General features: G+C 39.8%; 1 protein-coding gene across 1 annotated transcript in view; it reads right to left on the reverse strand.

The window, feature by feature from the left end:
- RIN3 (Ras and Rab interactor 3) overlaps nucleotides 1-15581 on the reverse strand; it is a gene marked incomplete at its 5' end in the record, with an annotated part of 43990 nt that extends 28409 nt beyond the window's left edge. Inside the window, 4 exons of the mRNA XM_083353869.1 lie at nucleotides 4177-4268; nucleotides 10303-10375; nucleotides 13538-13649; nucleotides 15570-15581. Coding sequence (XP_083209995.1) covers nucleotides 4177-4268; nucleotides 10303-10375; nucleotides 13538-13649; nucleotides 15570-15581 — 289 coding nt within the window. The remainder of the gene's footprint in view (nucleotides 1-4176; nucleotides 4269-10302; nucleotides 10376-13537; nucleotides 13650-15569) is intronic.
- Nucleotides 15582-26684: the final 11103 nt, after the last annotated feature.

The raw sequence follows: 26684 nt of genomic DNA on the forward strand, positions 1-26684 counted from the left end.
CGATAAAAAAACCAAATCAGTCTACTGTAGTGGGTAAAATAATCAAGTAGTTAAGATAGTTCATAAACTAACTCAGATTTCATACCTCGGAGTCTATTTTATTTTATACCACTAATTACAATTCGACCACCAAATACAGGTATAGAACAAGCTAAGCTCAGTGCAGGGGGTTGTTTTGATGTTAGAAAACTGAAAGTGAGTTTACAATTCTTTGATGGAAAAAAATCAGTTTCCCAGTTTTCCTGGGTACCTTAATTTAGAAAGAATACTAAAATAATAGTAATAAGTCATTTTGCTAAACAACTGGGAATTAGAAAAAAAAAACATCTTAGCAGATATCTGCTAAGATTCGGACCTGTCGTCTCTGTCTTAGATGAGAGATCACGCTCACAGATACAAGGGCAATGCTCACATGTTCAGAAGGCAAAGCCAGCACATTAGATGTTGTCCCAATTTCTACACTATAATCCAACATTATATCTGTTAATTGGTATAATGTCTTCAAACCTCAACTTGCACAGAGAGTGGGTGGCAATATTTTGCAATAGGTAATACTGTTCAGAACACTGTGTATAGTTACAACCATAACTTATATAAAAAAATGGCCCTAAGTATCACATATTAGCCCTATGGGTTTCTATTCCTAAATGAAACAGAGATTATTTATTCTTACCTTGCAGAGGGGCCATTATTTTTGGGAACCTAACTGCCTCACAGACCTGCTTGAGAAAAATTGCTTACTACCTGCATACATGAAAAGGAATCCTGCAAAGGAGAAGAATCCCTAACTGTGAATAAGGCTCTCTTCAGTTCTTTTGCTAAGAATAAAAGTGAGGGGAGTACAGTACTTCTAAGCTCATTTTCTGAGTTTAGGTAAAGGAAGAGTATTCAACGGAATCTAAATTGAATGAGAACAACTGCACTGTGTCCTGTTTACAGCTCACCTTCTACCACTTCATAATATTCAACAAATTAAAGTTACAGGTGACATCTTTGCTGAAATTCAAGAATGCCCCAAATAGAGAAAGAGAGAGAGAGAGAGTTCTAAAAATTAGCAATTTAGCAATGACTTTTGATAGAAACCACATTCTCGGCAGAAGGAGCTGGTAATACAAGTTGTCTCTAGGACGATGTGTATATCAGTTTGGAAGGTCAATGCAAAATGGGGAATTCCACCGCCTATGATTCCAGAGGAAGTGGAAATTGGCAATAAGTGAGTGTTTTAGATTATGAAATCTTTCCTTTTTAGAAAAGAAACTATGGCCACACTACCTGTTGTTACCTTCTCTTTATGTTGGTTAGATTTCCTTAAAAAATATGAAAGACTACAGTCTAGTTATTCTCTTATTTAGTATGACCTTTTTTTAAAAAAAAAAGAACGTTTAATAAGAATTATAGCTCAATGAGATAGCACATGCTTTGCAAACAGGAAGTTCAAGGTTTAGTCCTGGATATTTCCTAAAATACCAGAAAGCCATTGCTGGTCAGTCTAAACAACATTAAGCTTACCTGGCTAATATATTTGGTACAAGGCAAATTTACTCTGTAATTGGAATAGTATTTCCAAGGACACACAGACTATTCTGCATATTATTTCAATCATCTAAACCAGTGGTCCCCAACTTTTTGGGCACTGGGGACCAGTTCCGTGTGTGGGGGGGTGTTCTGTGAACCAGAGGGCCTGGTTTTGCACACTGCCTGGATCCCGTGCGTGCGCAGATGGGGCTTCACTTGCTTGTGCGGCCTAGTTCCTGACAGGCTGTAGACTGATGATGATCCACGGCCTGGGAATTCGGGATCCTGATCTAAATTCGGGATCCTGATCTTCTTTATTGTGAGAAAAATTATATGTGCAGAACATATTAATCTCATATTATAGGCGAGTTGATGAATCCCAAGGTTTCAGACACCCACATACCCAGTGAAATTTTAGCTTAGATGATATTTGAACCTGTTTATTCATAACTTTTCCTCAAATACACTGCACTCATTTTATTTAAAGTAAATAAGAACAGACTTACAAACACAAAGATAAGTGCATATACTCAGAAATGAATAGTCTCCAGATGAAAGCAATATTAAAACACTGGGATTGAACTGGATGTACTGAATTCCTTTTGGTCCTGTATTTTTAATTTTTAATAGAGATTTGCATGTTTTCCACCATTCTCCCTGGCCCCCTTAGGTAGGGGATGATGTCACCGAGTTATGTATGTACTATATCTGTGTGAAAATTGAAGAAAAGCAAATTGTTTGTCCTCAGAGCTGAGTTGACCCTGGAACAATCTTAAGATGATGGCTGCCCCTCTGCTCCAGAGGTAAGGAATGTGAGGCCTTCCAGATGTTTGCTAAACTACTATTCTCAGCATCTTTCATGAAACATCATGCTGGCTAGTGTTAACAGAAATTGTAGAATAGCAACAGCAACAGCTGTAGAACCACATCCCTTGGGTAGAATTCTAATATGGATGTAGTCAGGTCAGGACATATCTAAGTTTAATACTGTAGCTCTTCTTAGGCCCCACTAGCAATATTTATACTCCAAATTAAAAAGAAAAATTCTTTCTACCGATTTCTTTCCTTCAATTTCATGAGTTTAAATTTGTCAAAATGTAATTAGCCAATTGACATATCCTCTGTGTGAAACTGTGTTTGAAGACGACTTGGTAGCTGTCCCCAATTAATGACAGTGATAAGTCAGCCTAGTCATATTATTTCCATGCTTGAGGCAGTTGCCATTGGTTGTCTTATGTCTCTGCACCCAATATAGTATACAAAAATACCAAATTAGCCTTTCCTATCTATAATTTTGGGATGACAGCTTCCAGACAGCATGGCACGAGAACATTATAATCCCATCAAATGTTCAAGGCAACTTGTTGAGCGATAGGTTCACTGAATAGTGTGGATCAGGATAAATCCAACCCATGTTATTCTTTCTGTACAAAGAGTATTCTGCTTCAACTGTTTTAATAATTGTTTTAAAATAGTAATGTCTAAAATTAGTTTTGTTCCCTCACATAAGGAGCTTTTTTATACAGCTTCTCCTAATGTACTGTATACGATTGTAAAAAAAAATGTCTGTTGTTTCTTTCTTTTTTATGTAACCAGCAATGTTGTAAGCATTAGCCAGAAAGATCTTTTTTTTCAGATTTTTCCCCAGACATTTTCCCATAAATGTATCGGGGAACAGACTTATGACTGCAGAAAGAGAGTCCAATGTTCTTCAATTCTGCCATTTATCCACCAATAAACAAAGTGAAGCAACAAATGCCTGTCTACAATTTAGAAATTTTTTTTAGGTGAGTCATAAGCAAAGACACAAGCAGAATGTTGTGCTAATGCATTTTCTCAACTTTGGTTCTTTTAACATGTATGGACTTCAGCTCCCAAAATTCCCCAACCAGCATGCTACCTAAAGAATTCTGGAAGCTGAGTCCATACATTTTAAAGTTGCCTAGGTTGAGAAATGCCATGCTAAAATGTTCCCTTAAACATTATCAGAAAAGAAAACAACAGAACTCAGATTTGCAATAAAGTATACTAATGTAGCTGAGAATAATAGCAGAAGTAAATTCTCATCATTTTCTTTTTCCGTCTCCTGTCCGATTACTTACAGTTGATGAAAACATTCAAGCCTCCTGCTATTCCTTTAATGGTTCTTTAAATCAGAGTTGAATTGGACAATGTGTCAAAGAAGAGGATCCCTTCAATAGGAATAGAATTGCAATAGTGATAGCACTTAGACTTATATACCGCTTCACAGTCTTCCCTAAGCAGTTTACAGAGCCAGCATATTGCCTCCAACAATCTGGGTCCTCATTTTACTGACCTCGGAAAAATGGAAGGCTGAGTCAACCTCGAGCTGGTAAGAATTGAACTGCCAAACTGCTGGTAGTCAGCAGAAGTAGCCTGCAATACTGCCTTCTAACCACTGCGCCATCACGGCTCTTCAAATAGAAGATTGTCCTCAGCAGCCTTTCATACATTTCTATAAAGGAAAATGCACCATGGAAGCACCTAAAGCAGTTCCATAATGGGAAGAAGGAACAGATCATGGCAGTCTGGAATGTATTTTTCTTGCAGAAATCTGTAGCATCATATTACAAAAACAAACCAACAAAGTAAAAAGTCTGTATTTGTTGGTATATTATACCAGTTTTCAACACAACTTACCTATCCCCAAACCAGAGATGGTTTCTAATTCTGTGGCACTATTGGCTTCCAATATTGCTTGTGGCAATCTTAGTGTGTACGGAAGCAGATCTCTACAGAGTAAAAAAGAAAACAAAAAGAAAGCAAAAGAGAGAGAGAATATGAGAAAGCAAAACAATGTTTGCTGTGTTTATCAGTAGATTACCTGTATCTCCAAGTTATTGGCTTTTTGTTTATTCAGTTTGATGCTGCCTGATTTCAAACATTTCTGGGTTGTCGGTTTGTGAACAATAATACATTGGTTTGCAAGGTGGTCTACAGATATGAGGTTCTAGTTAGAACAGAATAGTGGGGGCATCCTTGACATAGAACCAGACTTTAATTTGCTTGTGCATTTTAGAGATTTCTATGGGAATGATAACAACATATTATATCAGCACTGATGATGTTACCTAGTCTGGGTAATGAAACTTCTGCAAGAAAACAAGCAAGGTCAGAGACCACCAAGCCCCCCCCCCCTAGTTCAACCATGAATTACAAATATTCTCCATTATTAATCTATTACCATTAGAGCAGAACTGAGACAAATGCTATTAGTGTAAGCAAAAAGAAATGATGAAAAGAGAGTTCTAGTGCTGAAAAAGAATAAACTTCAGATCTAGAAAATGTACCCAGAGAAATGTGAAAATACGAGTGTCCTTTGCCAATGCAGTGGCTGTGTGACTTCTTTAACATGCACCAAGATTGCATCAGAGTCTGATGATTGGAAGAAAGCCATTTTTTCTCTCTTGTTCAAAGAAAGGCAGCAAAATTGAATGGAAGAACTACGTGGGGATTAGTTTCTTAAATGTGTTTATCAAGGTGTTTTGCAGGTTTCTGAATGAATGGGTATAAAGGCAGAGAAGACAGTTGCCAAATTTTAGAAGTATATTGCAATTTTAAGGGATATGCAGACCAGATTTTGGTTCTTTAGCAGTTATTTACAAATGTATGAATGTGGGAAAGAAAATGTGCTGTATTTCTGTTGATTTTTAGAAGATTGTATATGAATAGAAGCGAATAAAAGTGAAGTGAATAGACTTGAATTTGGGGGGAAATGTTTTGAATGAATATGGTGTTGATGGTGGGTTGTTGAATTTGATAAAGTCATGATCGAAATAAAACTTGCATGAAAATTAGTGGAATGCTTAGGGAACTGTTTCAGTGACTAACATTCATCCCTTGTTTATTCGAAATATATGCGGATAAATGTGCAAGAAATGCTTATGTATGATGATTTAAGAGGATGGGGATGTATATTCAGAAGATGCCTTTTGCAATGACTTTTTCAAAAGAAGTGAAAAAAGATGTAATGGGCATGTTTCTGCTCATTTCATTTCGTTATAAGGAAGTGAGAGTTCAGCGTGTCAGGAGAAATGTAAAAATTAGCTGAGTGCGGTAGAAATGAGCTTGTAATGAAGGGTAGGTGCCTATAGGGACCAGATCACAAGTGAGCGAGCATTAAATAGAAGTGGGTGGAAAACAAAACAGGGACACTAGTACAAAATGATACAGTAAGTACAGTGATTTGATTATACAGAGATAATACATAACAAATCATAACCCAAATAAATGAAGGAAGAGTAAAAGGGTCAAAAGGAAGAGGAGAAATGATAAAATCATGATAAAAAGAGAAATAAACTTAAAGAACAAAAGGCAGCGAATCAATCTGTATACAAAGGATGTAATGGGAACAGGCTGATTTTGCCAGGACAAGAAGTGTGTGAACAGGTATATGAAAGAGGTTTACCTCTTTCCTTATCTTTGTCCTGCCTACTGCCCTTAATCTCTCTTGGCATTACTATTTTTTAATCCCAAAAAAGAAGAGTGTGGAAGCTATGTATATACTGTATGAACATAGAAATAAGGCCAGGGGTGGTCTCGCAAAGTCTTTTCATTAATTACTTTTTTGTTATAAACATAGCACTTAGAGCAGGAGTGAGCAACTATGGCATCTTTACAATCTGCAGACTTCAGCTCCCAGAATTCCTGAGCCAAAATGGCTGGCTCAGGAATTCTGGAAGTTGAAGTCATCAAGATGCCATAGTTGCTCACCCCTGTCTTAGAGTCTTTCTATAGTGCTCTGTTGCAGCCCCGACATGGCATAAAAATTGTTGGTCCCATTGCCGTCTTTGTCATCCCTCTTCTCAGTCGCTACTAGTCTCTGATTCACTTCAAGGCAATGCATGGCAAAGCTTCCCTATTTGTATATCCTAAGGCTGTCCTTAGACATAGTCAGAATAATAGAAAAACACAATTTTAACGCAGGCAAAATTAAGACGACTTAAACTTTTCTCATACCTTTCTCAGGCTGTCAATAAACTGAAGGCAACATAATGGAAACTGAGCAGAAAACAGATGTTGCCAAGGTATATTTCTGCCATAATTAGCTACCACTTTAGAAAAGTCTTATTCAACATCTCCACTTGTGATAATTGCCTTTCCTTATTTGGGGATTTATAACAGTTTATAGCATCATCCTACAACTGCTGTGCCAGTCAAACATGAAGAAGTTATAATATAAACACAAGAACAGTTGGGGATGCTGAAAGAACATAAACCAGGAATGATGAAATGGTCATAATGTCTTCTAGAATTATGCACCCATTATTGCGCTGATATAATAGTAATGAGAACATGCTCTGGATGGTTGGGGAACACTATAAAGGCATTAATGGGGAAGACCTCTGAAGTACATGCTCTTCATAAGATGTCACTGATCATGCCAACCTCTTGCAATTCAGATGTAATAGGGCTGCAACTCCCAAAGTTCTCATCCAGCATAGCTAAAGAGTACAGATTGACTGATGCTATTTTAAAACAAAAATAAATTGATTAACTAACTGGTGCTATCATTGATTACCCATTCATATCCAAAAAGGGGTATCCAGCTTATTCAGCAACCTGCTATTCATGCCAGAAAGTTATCTCACTTAAAATGTCACAAGATGCAGCCATAGAGGTCTTAGCCTCTATGGTAATACAACATGCACGTTTGTAATATGTTTCTTGGGACATATCATATTCCCAAACTGTGTAGAATTCTGGTCTTGTTCTCTGTGTTCCAACCTATTAGTCCCTATATATACATGTCCTTTCAGGAGATTAGGGACACAAGTTACATTTAGCTATTATAAAGGATGATGCAGCAAAATATTCTGAGACCACTGATGAAGATTCTTTGTTCTTATTCCCAACTGAGGTCATTCTTTTTTTTTTAAAAAAAAAACAGCTTGAAACAGCAAGTTTCATTTAATATATGCTGATAGAACTTGGCTATAGCTTCTCTGTATTAAAGGAAGTCATTTTTGTCAGACAGTTGGACAAGGGTTAAGCAAACTGCTTGCCTTGGCAAATCCTAAAAAAGGTTAAGAAATGAAGTCACTGCTGCCATCCGCCCACCCATTCCATTTTGCTGATACTTGTTTTGCATTAGTCCAAGTCTTCCACATTAAATTTTCTTTAGCAAGTGATCCCATCCAAGGCAATCTCACTTATCCCAAGCTTTCACAGGACTGTCTAGGGTAATTGGACTACTTACTTCCAGCCATCACTTAATTATATGCAGTATTTTACTTATTTATTATTTTTTTTAAATTATATATATATAAAAGATGGAGTCTCCCTCCTACTGAGTGGATATATAAAATAAAATTGTTAGTCAGCAGCTATTTGGGGGGTTGCCGAAATAAAAGAGTTCCTTTCTGCTATGCAAAAATGGACAGTATTTAGTAAAAAAACAACTCTGAGAGGCCTCATTAAAGTACTAGAAGAAAAGAATTGCCTCCTTCAGATGTTTTGGTGATGTTCTGGCAATTCACATATTGCTGAAGAACTGATTATTTCAACATTAGGTTCACCTTTGTATATCGAATTGGAGGGAGCATGAACAAGTTCCTCATAATACTATAGGTCATTTAGACAGAACCTGTTTGGTTTGTTCATGGAGATATTCAAATAAAACAGAATAACAGAATTGGAAGGGACCTTGGAAGTCTAGTCCAACCCCCTGCTCAGGCAGGAAACCCTATACCATTTCAGACAAATGGTTGCCCAATCTCTTCTTAAAAACCTCCAGTGTTGGAGCATTCACCACTGCTGGAGACAAGTCATTCCACTGATTAATTATTCTCACTGTCAGTAAATTTCTCCTTAGTTGTAGGTTGGTTTTCTCCTTGATTAGTTTCCATCCATTGCTTCTTGTCCTGCCTTCAGGTGCTTTGGAAAATAGCTTGACTCCCTCTTCTTTGTGGCAGATCCTTAGATTTTGGAACACTGCTGTCATATCACCCCTAATCCTTGTTTTCATTAAACATGATTAAACATGACCCTGACCTTAGTCCTAAATACTGTCCATTTTGTGACCATCTTTTTGCCTTTGCTCACACAATAATAGGTCTGGTTCTGAGGACTCAAAATATCTCTTGCTTATGTTTGCCTAATAATGTTGAATGAAAAAAGACTTGAGACATAATAGTTTCATAACAAGAGTGTCTCAAAGCATAGGATAACCTTGGATAGTGCCAAACTATCTCCCCCTTCTGGTTCTTTGTAGCACTTCATGTATTCAAGATGTATGCAATTATAATGCAAAACAGGTGATGGGGAGAAACAAAGAAGGTACAAGAGGACTTTTTATAAAGAAAGATCTATTCTGCATACAGACATGCTCTGAATGGATGGAATATAATGGGCTGGATTCACATTATTGATTGCAGATAGAAGGTGCCCATTTTGAATGCTCCTTCTAATAAAATACTTCTTATGAATAGAAAGATGTTGTCCCAAATTTGTCTGATTTGCTTGGTTAGGCTTTTTAAAAATTAAAGCATTACTAAATGTAATTATCTACACTGCCCCATCCATAGCTTGAAATAACATCTACAAACTGAATTTTGTTTTTCTGTTTTCATGTGGAAATCATGCCTGCTGCAATGTTATATAGACTACCAGACAATTCATGTCCCATTGGGTCATTGTTTCAGAGATATTTCCTTATCTATACAGAGAAAAAGAATTACCAAAGGTAAGCAAAAAAAGCAGAATAACAGAATAACAAAGAGTTAAAAAGGACCTTGCAGGTCTTCTAGTCCAGTCCCCTGCACAAGCAAGAAACTCCAAACTATTCTGGACAAATGGCTGTCCAATCTCTTCTTAAAAGCCTCTGGTGATGGAGCACCCACAACTTCTAAAGGCAAACTTCTGATTAATTGTTCTCAGTCAGGAAATTTCTCCTTAGTTCTAGGTTGGCTTTCTCCTTGATTGTTTCCATCCATTGCTTCTTGTCCTGCCTTCAGGTGCTTGGGAGAATAGGTTGAGCCCCCCTTCTTTGTGGCAGCCCTCAAATATTGGGATAAGCAGTAGTAGTCAGAGTGAATTCTGACTCCTTGCTTGGCTTCCCTGTTGAACTTCTTCATGGGAAATCTGGCAAGGAACACTATAAATCCCTTCCTTCCTTCCTTCCTTCCTTCCTTCCTTCCTTCCTTCCTTCCTTCCTTCCTTCCTTCCTTCCTTCCTTCCTTCTTCCCTCCCTCCCTCCCTCCCTCCCTCCCCTTTCTAGCAGGTAAGTAAATGGCTGGTCCTGGATGGGACAGTGAGGGATTAGGAGACTGGCTGGTAAACTGTCATGGAATATTGAAAATGAAGATCACGTAATCACAGCAGCAGCTAATAGCATTGAAAGAGCCACAAATTCCCCAAATGTCATTCCCTTGGGAATCATGGGTCCTGGATTTTGGATACATTCGGTAAGTTAGCCCATCTGAAATACCTTGATTAAAAAGTTGTTGTGTTGTATGCACTATTTTACCCAAATTAAAAGTCACAACAAGAAGGATTTTGTGTAGTATATCTATATAGATACATGTTATCTTTATACTCTGAGAATGGACTCCTTTTACTTAGGCATTATGTTGTCAGCAGGAACAAGGAATTCCATGCAGGTGGACAGGCAGATTTTTCCATCACTCTTCCCTCCCTTGTGGGTTGAGGGAGCATGCTGTCTATTCTACCTAACTCTTGAAGACTATTTTTTGCAGGCTAGTCATTTTCACAAGCATATTTGCAAGTCACTAGGCACCATTACTGAAAATCATCTACCCAACTTACCTACTGACACAGTAGAATGCCACCAGTTTGAAGATGTCTTCAAACACAAGAAGAGATCCTTCCAGGTGAAATACTGATGAGAAATAAGAAAAGTATTCAGGGATTGCTCTCACTATATCAGAATGATTGATGCATGATGGACTCGTTCTGAAATGGTCACTTCATAGCAGGAGAAATGGCAAAAAATGGTGATGGGTCTCATTTCATTGGTGCTGTTTAAAAAATAAAATTTACAGTGACAGATAACAATTTGACATTTGCCACAAATAATTTGCTGTGAAGTTGAAATGACAACTTATGAGCTAGAATAATAATAGCACACACTGTTCTGCTCCACTTCCTATCAATTTGTTTAAAACCTTCTCAGAGCAAGGATTTTATCCCATTGCTCAAATCTCATTTCACTCAGAAAAGGAGCTACAAATCCTGACCACTGAATATGCCTCAGCAATCTTTGATATAATTAAACAGAACAAAGCATTCTGCAATGACAAGAAAGAGAATAGCTCAGCAAACATAGTCCTGTAATTGGCAGAAAGGAAAACCTTATTTGGTCTGGAAAACAAGTACTGTAACTTCTCCTATGCCTAGTTGAAAAGAAGAACTATGAACTTCTCTAGAGTGAAGAGATAAAGTAGTTATGGAATGACTGGGAATGACAACCTGAAAATTAGAAGACACCTAAATAGGGAGAATACTTAAAGCCAAGTATCCCTTGAATGAACAGTTACTAGTTTAGCTCAGTTTATTGATTAGCCCATAGGTCACATCAAAATACAGAGTTCCAAACACAAATTATTAATAAAATCCTATAAAAAACAATTTAAAATGAAATTGGAGTAAAATACATTAATTTAATATACTGATAAGTAAAAGAAGGTAAAATTATATTTCAGTATCACCCTACAATTCACTCCAATCGATCCCACATATGCTGATCTCAGCTAAAACATTTTACTCAAGTACTGTGCTGTGTTAAATGTTGTTTTCAGATTCTGGGTGCACATAAGGTATGTTGTTTTAATATGGGATTCCCAATGGGTCATTCATTTAATATATGAACCAAGGTACCTGTCTCTCACCCTCTTATACAAACAACAATCAAATAGTATGTGGACCAAGTCTTCTATCTCTACCGCCCTGCAAATGCAGATACATCCTTCATATGGTAGAACACTTACTATATATGGTTGCTATGTGGACAGTCTATATTGGCTTTTTCAGCAACAGTATGGAAATGATTTGCCATTACCTATTTTTGTTTTGTTTTTAATTGCCCAGTCCAGTCTAAACCCTGGGATAGTTTTGGACGTTTCCTGAGCACTAACTGCTGAGGTTGTGCAGTGACTCCAATTGGAAGGGAGAAATATGATTCAGGTACTTGTGGGCATGTATATAACAATTGTCAGCATCACCTTAAATTAATCTTCTTCTTGGAATCCTGTACAAGACCAGAAAGGATGCAATTGTTTACAGAGTTGCTAACAGGTACTATGGGTATGCCCCCCCCTACTCTGAATTACTTTTTCCTTAGCCATTCCAAAGAATCAGCTAAGCTTTTGGCAAGGTACAGTTATAACAGGAATGTCGAGAGGGAGGGAGGGAGGGAGGGAGGAAGGGAGGAAGGAAGGAAGGAAGGAAGGGTTGATTTCCTTGTTAAACTTGATTTAAAGTTTGAACTCAGGGAGTGTCTGCAGGAGATGAGGGGGAGGGGATCAAAAATTCAAGATGGTGCCACAACTATATAGTCACAGATCTGCCCTGTTTTTTTTTGTATGAGATGACAAATCACCTCATCATATTTAACTCACTCTCCCATATTGGTTGGGTTTTGTTTGTGGATGGTTCTTAAATTCCATCCTGAATAAGTGTAAAATTTATAAGCTTGCCCACAGTTATGTGACAGTTAAGACCTGGTTTCATTAAAGCTACTGCATGACCTTTGTTTTCACATTTAGTCTGACAAATACATTTTCTAAAACACCCCCACACTCTGGAAGCAAGACAAATAAAGTGCCTTATTCCCCCCCCCCCAAAAAAAAAATACAGAAGAGAAATGAGGAAATGGTGATCTTTTGCTAGAAGCAGTTTTTTCCCCCAAGAAGTCCAGTCTAACAGGAAGGAGATTTAGTTTCATAATGGAATTTTTTTTATGCATGATAGCTGTCTTGAGCTGTGCCTCAAATCGCCAGAGTGGAGCTAACATCAACTCTATTATACCTTTAATCAGTAACCAGCTTTGACCATGACATGGAAACGACCTTGCCTCAGGAAGCGTGGTCAACTTGTCAATAGCAAATTAATAGTGGGAGACACCTGACCCAGGGCTGTTTCCTCCCCTGCTCTCCACTCTGTCCCATTGTATGATCTCCATTGTATCTTCACTGTCCTTAACAAAGTGAAAAACATAAATAGATTGCAACTTGAATAGTTAAACTCAAGGGTTGATGGTGACCAGCCCCATCTCTTAAAACTTTATCCAGCAAAGAAGACACAGGCTATCCCTTGCATGGCTCCTCCTAAATCAGTGCTGGCAAAAAACACTTTTCCGACACCAGCTATTCCTAAAAAGCATCCCTCCTACTTCTAAGCATTCCAGCCTTTAATTATTTTTTTACTGTACCCCTTAATCTTATTATTTTCATCACCCGTCTCTCTGAAATAATACAATGCATAGTGTTACTAGAGGCACGTCTGCTCACTGTGCTCCTTAGGGCTATTCCTACGATACAGAACAAAAATAGGTGGTTAACCAACTCAAACAATAAACTTCATGGTGGAGAAGGGATTTAAGTCCAAAGGCTCCAAATCAGTGCTCATTTCCTGAGCTAGAATTTTGGCTCCAACAACATGATGTGAGTCCAAGTTGTGACAAATATTCTCAGGAATGTTTCTCTGGAACTGAACTTCATTCTTGGTTGCATAATTCTTTAATCTGCTTTTTATATTAGCCCAGCTTTAATACTTGTACTTGTAAAAGTCAACCAATCTAAACTGAATCACAGTTCACCTCAATAATATCCCTTTGCCTTTCACATTTAATCTGCTTAGCGTGCTTTCTGAAAACTGCTAAAGCAATAAAACTATTAAAGCAATACTCGTCTTTCACAAAATGACTTAAACTGTAAGAAATCTGTTAGACTGTCAGAGACATCCTTGCTTCCCTCAGAAAATATAAATAAGAGAACATTTATTTTCTAATTATCTAGAACTCACAAATAGGTGGGCAACTTACCCAAAATATGGAAAGACACCAGAGGCACGACCCTGAGCTTGCTCCAATGTGCTGTGGTCACAGTTACTAAATATGGAGAACTGACACTGCTATCTTTGGCACACTGCTGAAGCTAAAAATAAAGCCAGTGACCATGACTGGAAAGCAACATCTCCAAGGCTCTACTCTGTTTGTCCGTGAGACAATGTCTTGGCAGGGATCAAGTTTCAAAGCCTGCAGTTGTTCTTATGCTACTTCTAGAGCTGTTTGATTCTCTGCTGTTGTTGGGAAAAAGTTCTGCTCTTTGACTGGACCAACTTTAGAGGGAGTAGTGACTGAACAACCAGAAGGTAGGTTTGTTTGTCTCCAGGCTGCTGTCCCCCAAAAAGGCACCCTGGCACTCATTCTGAGAACAGATTAGGAAGCAATCTCATGTCCTGTAGGCCAGTATTTGTACTACCCATGTTGCAAAAAAGTAAATACAAAAGCAATATTAAAACATTTTTAAAAACCAGAGAACAGAATTAAAACATTCTTAGGAAGCAGTAGAGCTATAGCAATCGCTAAAAAGTATAAAATCATAGTAAAGAATCATGAAAATAGCTAAATTCTAACACCAAAATGGTTCCTAAAATGCCTGAGAAATAAAGACAAAGAGTTGATTTGTTGCCCCAAAGTTCCTAATGTTAACATCAAATGAGTCTTTTGGGGGAGGTTGCATTGCCTCCAACAAGGCTCTTTCTCTGACACTAGCATTTTCTCATTAGGTTGGGACATCTGGAGAAGAAGCTCAGATGAAATTCTTATATACCTACAAGTTAAATATAGCAGCAGTCACACCAGTTGTGAGACTTTTTGAGAGAAACCTTGCAATAGACCTCATTACTATGCCGGAGTCCTTTATGCTATAAATGGTTAAGCTTTTCAATATCAATGCCTTAGGAATGAGGTCCAGTGCTGCTCAGGAATTTATGGTTTCCGTGTCCCAGATTATGTCAATCCCTACTCATATATTGGTGATTAGCAGTTTAGCTCAGAACAAATGGCATGGGCATCTGAAAATGGGGGACATTACCTTTAGCTTTTGGCCATGGTCAGATCGATCGTTTTCTGGTCAAGCTGCACATTACTCTTGCCTAGAACTGTTGTCCCACCACCACTGTAGAAGTGGTAGGCAGAAATATATCTCAATAGATTCCTGTAAGCATTTTGGAATTTTCCTAAATCTCTGGAAAGCATTACCACCCTGCACCTCATTGCCTGTTGGAATAAATATGAGATACCAGAGGACTCAACTGTCTTTTCATTGCTCTTTAACATCTAAATGAAGATCCTGGGAGGGGACATCTGGTTTGTGTGTGTGCGTATGTGAGAGAGTGAGACAGAGAGAGAAAAAGGGAGACAGACAGAGAGAGAGAGAGAGAGAGAGAGAGAGAGAGACATACAGACATACAGACACACACACACACACACACACACAGAAAGAGACAGAGACAGAGACAGAGACAGAGAGAGGGGGGGATCATCAGTACATTATTGATACTTATTCTACATTCTGTACTGCCATCCCAAACCAGATCAGAGATGCTGTGGAAGTCCTAGTTGTGAGAATCTGAATGAGTAGAAATAACCTAAGCTTCAGTCCTAGCAAGAGGGAGTGACTGTCTATCTGGAACCATTCTAGTTCCATGACTGTTCCAATATTAGTTCTGGACAGATTTGTTCTCCCCATAAGAGAACTAGAAGTTGTGGCCAGAGGCTTGTGGTTTAGCTGAGGCTGGAACATCAGTTTTGAAGTACTTGGACTAGGATGTACCGACAACTGGGACCCATAACTTTATACTTAATTTTAACAAGCTTTACATGAAACTGCCAAAAATTATTCAGAAGCTACTATTATACCATTCAGTTGGCACAAAGCTCAATGCTACAGTTACAGTAGGTTATTAGCATCTATATTCCAGTCATTGCCTTAGTTGCTAATAAGCTTCTGGGTCCAATTCAAAGGGCTGTTTTGATCTTTAACGGCCTACGTGATTTGGATCCTGGTTACCTCATGGATCATCTTTTCCAGGGGAAATCTGCTCAGTTCTGTCCTGTGAACATGCAGAGAGGGATGCTCAGGGTCCCATGTGAATACAAGGACCAATGGATCCATTGGTGTAGTCCAGGCTACACCAATGAAACAGTTTGCTTGCAGAATTTTAAGTATAAGATAAAGCTATAAGTATAAGATAAAGCTGGCTGAGACATATCACCAGGAAGGTTTTAAGCCATACATTACAGGCTGTTCTCCAAAGGATTTATCCCTGAGCTCTGAGGATTGAATTGCAGGTAACCCTGTCATGAGAAATTTCTGTGGAGATACTCAGTCATCCAGGTCATGGTTTTCCCAAAGGTGTTTTTTCAAAAGACAACTGGACTTTGTGCTTGAAGACATTTCGCTTCTCATCCAAGAAGCTTCTTCAGTTTTTGGGTGAGAAGCAAAACATCTTCAAGAAAAAATAAAGTCCAGTTGCCTTTTGAAAAAGCACCTTTGGGACAACCATGACCTGGATGACTGAGAATCTCCACAGACATTTCTCATGACAGGGTTACCTGCAATTCAATCCTCAGAGCTACAAGAGGCACCAGATGTAGGAGTTTGCAGATTTAAATATAGATGAATAAACTTCAAGGTTTACCTCTGTTACTTAAACAGGAATGTGCCTTGAATTCAGATGTTGTTGTTTTTTTTTTACCACCAACAGTACATGGCTTGGCTCCACCAGGCCAGAATTTTGTGTATACATGATCTTATTTATTGTCTAGACCAGCCTTCCAACCATTCTCAGTATCCTCATCCTGCTAGTTCTCCTGCTCCAATCTGTCCTCTTTCTAAGAAACTGTCATTCATTCTAACCTGTGTCTGATAAGGGGTGTTCTTCACTCCACTCTCAGGCCTTCAGAGAACATTCTGAAGTCACTTTGATACTATTATATCTTGGAAGATAATTAGGATGCTTCCATCAGCCATTACTTTTCCTCTTTATGTAATATGCAGAATTGTAATTGAGAATCTACAGGGAGTGCAGAATTATTAGGCAAATGAGTATTTTGACCACATCATCCTCTTTATGCATGTTGTCTTACTCCAAGCTGTATAGGCTCGAAAGCCTACTACCAATTAAGCATATTAGGTGATGTGCATCTCTGTAATGAGAAGGGGTGTGGTCTAATGACATCAACACCCTGTATCAGGTGTGCATAATTATTAGGCAACTTCCTTTCCTTTGGCAAAATGGGTCAAAAGAAGGACTTGACAGGCTCAGAAAAGTCAAAAATAGTGAGATATCTTGCAGAGGGATGCAGCACTCTTAAAATTGCAAAGCTTCTGAAGCGTGATCATCGAACAATCAAGCGTTTCATTCAAAATAGTCAACAGGGTCGCAAGAAGCGTGTGGAGAAACCAAGGCGCAAAATAACTGCCCATGAACTGAGAAAAGTCAAGCGTGCAGCTGCCAAGATGCCACTTGCCACCAGTTTGGCCATATTTCAGAGCTGCAACATCACTGGAATGCCCAAAAGCACAAGGTGTGCAATACTCAGAGACATGGCCAAGGTAAGAAAGGCTGAAAGACGACCACCACTGAACAAGACACACAAGCTGAAACGTCAAGACTGGGCCAAGAAATATCTCAAGACTGATTTTTCTAAGGTTTTATGGACTGATGAAATGAGAGTGAGTCTTGATGGGCCAGATGGATGGGCCCGTGGCTGGATTGGTAAAGGGCAGAGAGCTCCAGTCCGACTCAGACGCCAGCAAGGTGGAGGTGGAGTACTGGTTTGGGCTGGTATCATCAAAGATGAGCTTGTGGGGCCTTTTCGGGTTGAGGATGGAGTCAAGCTCAACTCCCAGTCCTACTGCCAGTTTCTGGAAGACACCTTCTTCAAGCAGTGGTACAGGAAGAAGTCTGCATCCTTCAAGAAAAACATGATTTTCATGCAGGACAATGCTCCATCACACGCGTCCAAGTACTCCACAGCGTGGCTGGCAAGAAAGGGTATAAAAGAAGGAAATCTAATGACATGGCCTCCTTGTTCACCTGATCTGAACCCCATTGAGAACCTGTGGTCCATCATCAAATGTGAGATTTACAAGGAGGGAAAACAGTACACCTCTCTGAACAGTGTCTGGGAGGCTGTGGTTGCTGCTGCACGCAATGTTGATGGTGAACAGATCAAAACACTGACAGAATCCATGGATGGCAGGCTTTTGAGTGTCCTTGCAAAGAAAGGTGGCTATATTGGTCACTGATTTGTTTTTGTTATGTTTTTGAATGTCAGAAATGTATATTTGTGAATGTTGAGATGTTATATTGGTTTCACTGGTAAAAATAAATAATTGAAATGGGTATATATTTGTTTTTTGTTCAGTTGCCTAATAATTATGCACAGTAATAGTCACCTGCACACACAGATATCCCCCTAAAATAGCTATAACTAAAAACAAACTAAAAACTACTTCCAAAAATATTCAGCTTTGATATTAATGAGTTTTTTGGGTTCATTGAGAACATGGTTGTTGTTCAATAATAAAATTAATCCTCAAAAATACAACTTGCCTAATAATTCTGCACTCCCTGTACACTCCAGGAACCTACAACTTACAAGAAGTACACTGTAGGAATAACCAAGGGATCATTGGCATTAGGATCAGGAACAAACTGGGGAGAAAAGTAAAGGTCTCCAAGAGGCACCTGGGATCTGTTAAAGTGACTAACACTCTCATAAGATAAAGTTCTCAAAAAGTAGCATGTGCCCAATATTTCTTGGGAGACAACCTGGAACACAGCCAACAGTTAGCTTGCTTCACTCTACCTCTTCTCATTCAATTTGGCCACATCAGAAATAGTGATGAGATCTGGTTGGAACCAAGTAATATTTGATTTCTTTGGACCCAGAGCTGCATTTGGCTACATCTAGTTTCCAGCTGCAGCCAAAAGGAGGTGATCGGTCATCCTGGCTGAGATCACTACCATTTGGTTCCAGCCTCCTAGAATGATCTCATATGCAGGCTGCATAATGATTGACCCTAACAGAAAGATTCAACAATAGGATACAAATGTAACCTCAAGGGTCAATGCTGATATGGTTCCATGATGCAATTAGTTTAGACACTTTTCATGAATTATGTTAAAATATGCTTGAACTGTATTTGGAGGATTAATGATATTTTGCAAGGGATACTGAATTGTAATGCATTTCCAGATAATTACAGAAACAAGCTGAAGCAAACGGTCTGCTCAATTGAAAGAATAACGCTGTCTAAGCTTCTGTCTTGTTTTTTTTCCTTCCATTTGCTCATTAGTTTCCATATGAATAGTGCAGAAATGCAGCAGTGATGTCATACCTCTGGGATTGTTTTGGAAAATAAATTGACCTTCTCTTCTTTGTAGCAGTCCCTCAAATACTGGAATATTAATCACGATATGTTGTATGCCATAAAACCCATGAAAATTCCCTAAGTATTTCCATAGTTCTAGGCACAGATGCATGTCAATGCAAGCTATTCTGATAAATGTTTCCACTTTTTTTTTACTTCCTTCCAAAAGCAGCAGCTCAGCAAATATCAGGGTGTGCAATGCTGCTTATCAGAAAATGAGATCAAGTGTGCTGAGGAATCAAAGAGTCAGGATTTTTTCAGGAAGGAGGACACTGTGAAGTTCAAATTGCGGAATGCTATGGAAACATGTTCACACACACACACACACACACACACACACACTTTTAAAATGTTTGGCTTCTTTGACACAACTCATCACACTTGAGAATGTGGCTTCTGAGAATAGCTAGGACAAAATAATTAATCTGCAAGAGGCCACTGTGGGCCAAGCCACAGAGAGCAAGCAGCATGCTAAATGTTTTAGTGCTCTGGAATAGCCATTAGCATTTGCATTCACTTAATCACCTTATTACCAGGAATTGGGAACAGCAATGAAATGAAAAGTAACCTGGAAAATTGCCAGAGAGATGTGGTGATTAAGGAGGGACACATTTCAAAACTCAAGGAAGGAAAATGTCATCTCCCTTTATGAGCCAGCAGGTAAAACTGGTGTAGCATAGTATTCCTGATTCAGGGTCAGCCTTTTTTTAAGCATTTTTCCATTCTGCACATCAGCCTTATTCAGAAAGACAAGGCTTTTGTGGAATTCCCTACCAAGAGATACCAATCAGCAGTTTAGATAACATTGCAAAAGGAACAGGTAAAGTTACATAGATTTTCTAAGATCCGTAATAGGAAAATTGGAAATCTCATAATATTAACGGCTGCTCCAAGCTAAAGTGGCCATATGTCCAAATTTGCTGCATTTTATTTTAAGGGCTGTCCAGTCTTAGTTGGTTAAAGATTTAAAAAACGTGAGCTCCCTAGAGTTCGATAATGTATAAGATGGGCAGCTAGGAAAGAAAAGAGAGCAACATTCTTGAAAACTGCCCCTCGGTGTTAATGCCCAGACAAGAATTGAGTAGCCACAATCTTGTGCATTATGAAAGGGGACACTAGACCATTTGATCACAATCTCTCTAATATGGAAATATGTATTGCTTTTCCATCTCAATCATAATAGCTCTGCTGTTCCATTTTTGTTCATCAGTATTTTTTTCCTGATGGATAAACTTCCACCCATTGGAAACAGTGAGCTGGACAGAGATTTTCTGATGCACTAAAGACAAGAAGCCTATCACCATCTGGCAACAGATTTATTACTACATTACCACCAGATGCCAGATGCTCTAGTCCAGCGCTTGGTTTTTAGTATTGGTCAGCCAAATATTATTAAATGGTCCATAAACAGAGCATGAAAGGAAATCCTTTTCTTTAGTGTAGGTCTCCAGCATTTGAGATTAAGCAATATAATGTTCCTGAACTTACAATATCCATTTAGCTATCATGGCTAATAACTTCTGATAGTGCTATCTTCTCTGAATTTGTCCAATATAATTTTAAAATCATCTTGCTAAAAAAAAACCCACCAAGGAAGAATCTCTTCCTCTCTCAAAGGACAGCACTCCTGAGAAGATCCAACTCAGTCCTACAGTCCTAACAGAATAACCGAGTTGGAAGGAACCTTGGAGGTCTTCTAGTCCAACCCCCTACTCAAGCAGGAGACCCTACACCATTCCAGACAAGTGGCCATCCAGTCTTTTCTTAAAAGCCTCCAGTGATGGAGCACCCACCACAACTTCTGAAGGCAACAAGTTCCACTGGTTAATTTTTCTCACTGTTAGGAAATTTTTCATTAGTTCTAGGTTGCTTCTCTCCTTGATTAATTTCCAACCGTTGCTTCTTGTCTTGCCTTTTGGTGCTTTTGAAAAGAGGATAAAGGTAAAGGTAAAGGTTCCCCCGCACATGCGTGCTAGTCGTTTTCCAACTCTAGGGGCCGGTGCTCATCTCCGTTTCAAAGCTGAAGAGCCAGCGCTTGTCTGAGGACGTCTCCGTGGTCATGTGGCCGGCATGACTAGACGCCAAAGGCGCACGGAATGCTGTTACCTTCCCACCGTAGTGGTCCCTATTTTTCTACTTGCATTTTTACGTGCTTTTGAACTGCTAGGTTGGCAGAAGCTGGGACAAGTAACAGGCGCTCACTCTGTTACGCGGCACTCGGGATTTGACCCGCCAAACTGCCGACCTTCTGATCAACAAGCTCAGCATCCTAACCCACTGAGCCACCGCGTCCCTTAAGAAAAGAGGATAATCCCCTCTTTTTTGTGGCAGCCCCTCAAATATGGAATACTGCTATCATGTTACCCCCTAGTCCTTCTTTTCACTAGACTAAATAAAGCCAATTCCTGCACCTGTTCAAGCCCCAGAATCTGAGGTTCATAGCAAATGTATATGCAGACAAATATACTGTAAATATATATATATATATATATATATAATGCACTGAAACAGATCATAATGTGGATACAGTGTGCATAAATATGTGGAATGTGTTTCAAGAAGGAAGATAAACTTACATGATTTTTCTTCTTTTATCTTGTATTCTAGAATGTCACATCCTTCTTTCTGGGCTGGAAAATGAACTAACAGGAATAGATTTTTCAGGCTCTCATCTTTCCGAACCAGAAATATCTAAACAGAGGAAAAGGGGTAAATGAGATTATATGAGAATATAAAAATATTTTTCTCTCATTTAAAAATATCAGATCTGAATTGTAAAATGAACACAAAATTTTATTACATTCTTACCAAAATTACAATTTCACATATTCTTGTTATGATCAGTTTGATACTGGAAGAAATTTCTGGATTGCTTTAAAATCAAGTTTGGTGTGTAGTTATAACATTTAAAGCAGTAACCTGTACCCTCATGGATTGCTTTCTTTCTTTCTCATTGAAGAAATTTGAAGAAGAAAAGCTGATGTGCTTGTATTGGAAAATTATATAATTACTAAGAGTTCATATCATTTGAATCAAATAAACTGAATGCATAAGTGTGCGGGTATGCATTGTAAGGATATGGAAGTGAATTTCTGTATTCTTGATATTGTACCCTGAGTATGTCAATCACTGCTAAGAGCAGGGCTTTTTTGTCATAGAACGCTCAGAACGGAGTTCCGGCACCTTTTTTGGATGGAACCTTGTAGGGTAGGCAAGGTGGGTTGTATGACATTTGTGAGTTCCGGCACCTTTTTCTTTTACAAAAAAGGCACTGGCTAAGAGTCACTATAGATTTGGGTGTCTTGTAAAAGAAACATTCCTAGTTGATGGGGTATGGGCAGCAGTGTCTTGGCATACAACTAAAGTTCTTTGTTTGCATATCATAACATAAGCATGCTTGGGATAGAATTCATTTTTGGTTGCACTTGTGGACTTTGCACTTTGGCTGAATTGTGTCCAGGTTCATCAGTTCTGTCATTACATGCAGCACAGAATGCTCATGTGGCACCATTATAATGAGTAAGCTAGTCTATTTCTTCTCCAACGTATAAAAAATGTTTATGTGAAAGCTTCAGTCAAAGAAATCCATACTGTCTGGCAGAGGTCAACATACATGGGCCAGTCTGGTGACGATATATAAGACCGCAACTTGTAATTTGAGAACAATAAATGGTAAATAATATGACTTAATAAATGAAGTGAAAGAAAGGTACTGTATGGGCTAAAGCCAAGTAGGCAGGAATCAATGATTCTCAGCCCAGATAAAGCCATTATGTAAATATGAAGCAGATGTTTCTGACTCTGAAGGATGGGGGGGGGGAATGACCAAAAGTCAATTGACTCAAAAAGTCTAGGAGTTAAAGTCTTGAAATAAAATTTGCATGAGAACAAATGAATTACATTGAGAAAGAAGCAAGACAAGGATTTTTTTTCTTACACGCACAGTACTTTAGTGGAAGCCTGGGAAAGGGCAGCCACTGAGGCTCTTGACCGAGTTGTACCCCTGCGGCCCCTGACCCGGTGCAGATCCCGTCGAGCCCCATGGTTCTCCGTGGAGCTCCGGGAGATGAAGCGTCGGAGACGGGGCCTAGAGAGCGGTTGGAGATCCAGCCGATCCGAATCCGATCGATTGCGACTAAGAACCTACACTAGGTCTTATCTCGCTGCGATAAGGGAGGCGAGGTCTAACCACTTCGCCACCCTTATCGCGTCCGCAGATAATCGCCCGGCCGCCCTGTTTAGGGTGACTCGCTCCCTCCTAAATCAGGAGGTGAGGGAGGATCCCTTGCAGGGTCGTGCCGAGGAGTTTAACCAGCATCTGTCGGACAAAATCGCTCGGATTCGGACCGGTCTGGACTCTGACTGGGCAGAGTCTGTCGAGCAGGACACGGGTGGTCTTGTCGATATCACCTGGGAGGAGTTTGATTCTGTGACTCCGGAGGAAGTGGACAGGATCATGGGGAGGCTGAGCACCACCACATGTTTATTGGACCCGTGCCCTTCCTGGCTGGTCTATGCAGCCCGGGAGAGGACATGCAGCTGGTTCCAGGCAGTTATATCGGCTTCTTTGAGTGAGGGTAGCTTCCCCGCCATCTTGAAAGAGGCGGTGGTGAGGCCTCTCCTCAAGAAGCCTGCCTTGGACCCAGCTGTATTGAACAACTTTCGTCCTGTCTCCAACCTTCGCTTTCTTGCGAAGGTTGTTGAGAGTGTGGTGGCACATCAGCTCCCTCTGGTCCTGGATGAAGCGGATTATCTAGACCCGTGCCAATCGGGTTTCAGGCCCGGGTACAGCACGGAGACGGCATTGGTCGCGCTGGTGAATGATCTCTGGAGGGCTCGGGATAGGGGGCATTCCTCTGTTCTGGTCCTATTAGACCTCTCAGCGGCTTTCAATACCATCAACCATGGTATCTTGCTGCGGCGTCTCGGGGGATTGGGAGTGGGAGGCACGGTTTTACAGTGGTTCTCCTCCTATCTCCAGGGACGCTCGCAGTTGGTGTTGGCAGGAGGGCAGAGGTCGACCGCGAGGTCTCTCATTTGTGGAGTTCCTCAGGGGTCGGTCCTCTCGCCTCTCCTGTTCAACATCTATATGAAACCGCTGGGTGAGATCATTCGTGGTTTTGGAGTTGGGTATCATCAGTATGCTGATGATACCCAGCTTTTCTTTTTGACCCCAAACCACCCCAGTGATGCCCTCACCGTGATGTCCTGTTGCCTGGAGGCGGTTCGGGTCTGGATGGGGAGGAACAGACTTCAACTCAACCCCGACAAGACCGAGTGGCTTTGCATACCTTCATCCCGGGTTTATTCGGACATTCCACCTCTTGCTATGGGGGGCGAATTATTACCCCCCGTAGATAGGGCTCGCAACTTGGGAGTCCTCCTAGATTCACGGCTCACCCTGGAAGACCACATAGGAGCTGTGACTAGGGGGGCTTTCGCCCAGGTTCGCCTGGTGCGCCAGTTGCGGCCCTATCTAAGCCGGGATGATCTATGCACAGTCACTCACGCGCTCGTGACCTCTCGACTAGACTACTGCAATGCTCTCTACATGGGGCTGCCCTTGAGGACCACCCGGAAGCTCCAACTGGCACAGAATGCAGCCGCGAGAGTTGTGTTGGGAGTTTCCCGATACTCCCATGTCACACCTCTGCTCCGTGAGCTGCATTGGTTGCCAGTTGTCTTCCGGGTGAGATTCAAGGTACTAGTTATGGTGTTTAAAGCCCTACATGGCAGGGGTCCGGAGTACCTTAGGGAACACCTGCTGCCGGCGTCAACTTCCCTCCGCCCTGTGCGTTCCCACAGAGAGGGCCTCCTCAGGGTGCCACCGGTCAGAGAATGTAGATTGGTGGCCCCCAGGGGGAGATCTTTCTCTGTGGGCACCCCGGAGCTATGGAACCAGTTACCGGTTGAGCTCCGGACGGCGCCCGATCTTCGCTCCTTTCGCCGCGATCTGAAAACATATCTGTTCGAACAAGCCGGCCTGGCCTGAGGGGGGAATGGTGGGGTTTTTACTATTATTTTATTGGGGTTTTATTAATGTACTTATTGTTTTTTATGGGCATGTATTTAATTACTTTTTAATTTTTGTAGCTTTGTGTTTTATTCTTGCCCTGTACACCGCCCTGAGTCCTTCGGGAGAAGGGCGGTATAGAAATATTAATAAATTAAATTAAATTAAATTTTCTTTGCAGATGAGATCATATTGTTTGCAAGAATTCAAATTATTTACTAATGATGGTTAGGTAGATTGTATAGTTTGATGAAACAAGAAATATGGATCTGAAAGTTAATAAAGTTCAAGGTTTGACAGGTTAAATGGAGAGAAACTTACACAGAAGTAATGAATAACAAGAACAAGTAGATGAATTTGTAACTTGAAAACTATATGATGAGAAATTAGATGCAGAAATTTTAATGCAAATACTTTTGGAAAGGCAAAGCAAAGCATATCTTTTTGTCATGAGGAATGAAATGTTAAAAATAGATATATATAGTGTATGTGTGTGTGTGTGTGTGTGTGGATAGATAGATGATAGATAGATAGATAGATAGATAGATAGATAGATAGATAGATAGATAGATAGATAGATAGATAGATAGCAGAATTTGTCCAAAAGTCTGGGTATATCAAAAGAAATAGGTGAATGAAAGGAGAAACATAAATGTAAGTTGAATCAGAGTGTGGTAATATAATAAGAGATTGGTAAATAGATTCTAAATGGATGGATTCTGAATGAACAGAAATTGAACGGGAATGTGAGAGACAAATGGAAAAGAAGGATGTTCAGGTGAATAAGGACTGAATTGCAAAAACAAGGAAGAAGGAGGGAGTGGGCTGAGAAGAACAGGAAAGTCAAGGGAATTGTGGTTGAATAAATTTAATGAAACCCTGAAAAAATGAGAAGATTGAAGTACAAAAGGCAACATATAAATCTACTGAATGAAGAAGAAACAATGTGCTTTGCCAGGATCGTTCCCTTTCTTCATTTTGCATAACTTTGCTTCCCCTAAAAAGAAACAGTATAATGAACATGCATTTGACTGATGGCTTGGTTGTCAAATTTATAGCCACATATTCCTGGTGAATTTATGTGTATAAGTTTGAATAATTTAAGCAGTGGGGACATTGGTCATTGTGCAGCTAACTTTATCACACGGATTCAGCCATCACACTGATTCAGTAAGATCAGTATGGATTCCCAGCTTTTGTGTCATCTGTTAAGTTTAACTGGAAATTTATTTTATTTATTTATTTTATTTTAATTCCATTTATATCCCGCCCTTCTCCGAAGACAGGGCGGCTTACAAGCTTAGCAGTAGCCTTCATTCTATGTATATGCCTGCTTATTAGGGCTTTCACACACACCCCAAGCGGCATTATTACAAAGTCAGCTTAATTGCCCCCAACAATCTGGGTCCTCATTTTACCTACCTCGGAAGGATGGAAGGCTGAGTCAACCTTGAGCCTGGTGGGATGCGAACCTGCACTAATTGCAGGCATTTATCCTTACAACCCATTCTGGATTCTAACATGGAAGATAAATCCAGCTGAGAGGAAAATGTGGGAAAATGTTTGTAGGAGGAAATGTTAGTTGCAGGAAAAGTAGAAAAAAATGCCTGGTCCTAATAGTTTCGGCATGCCAAATGTATCAGAAACCATCTTTCTATGGTAGCATGGATTTCCTCTAGGTCCTCTCTCTTAATGAATGTCAGAACTGTTACATAGATGAATGATCTCCC

Source organism: Vipera ursinii, assembly GCF_947247035.1.
Source record: "Vipera ursinii genome assembly, chromosome: 1".
NCBI classification, from domain to species: domain Eukaryota; kingdom Metazoa; phylum Chordata; class Lepidosauria; order Squamata; family Viperidae; genus Vipera; species Vipera ursinii.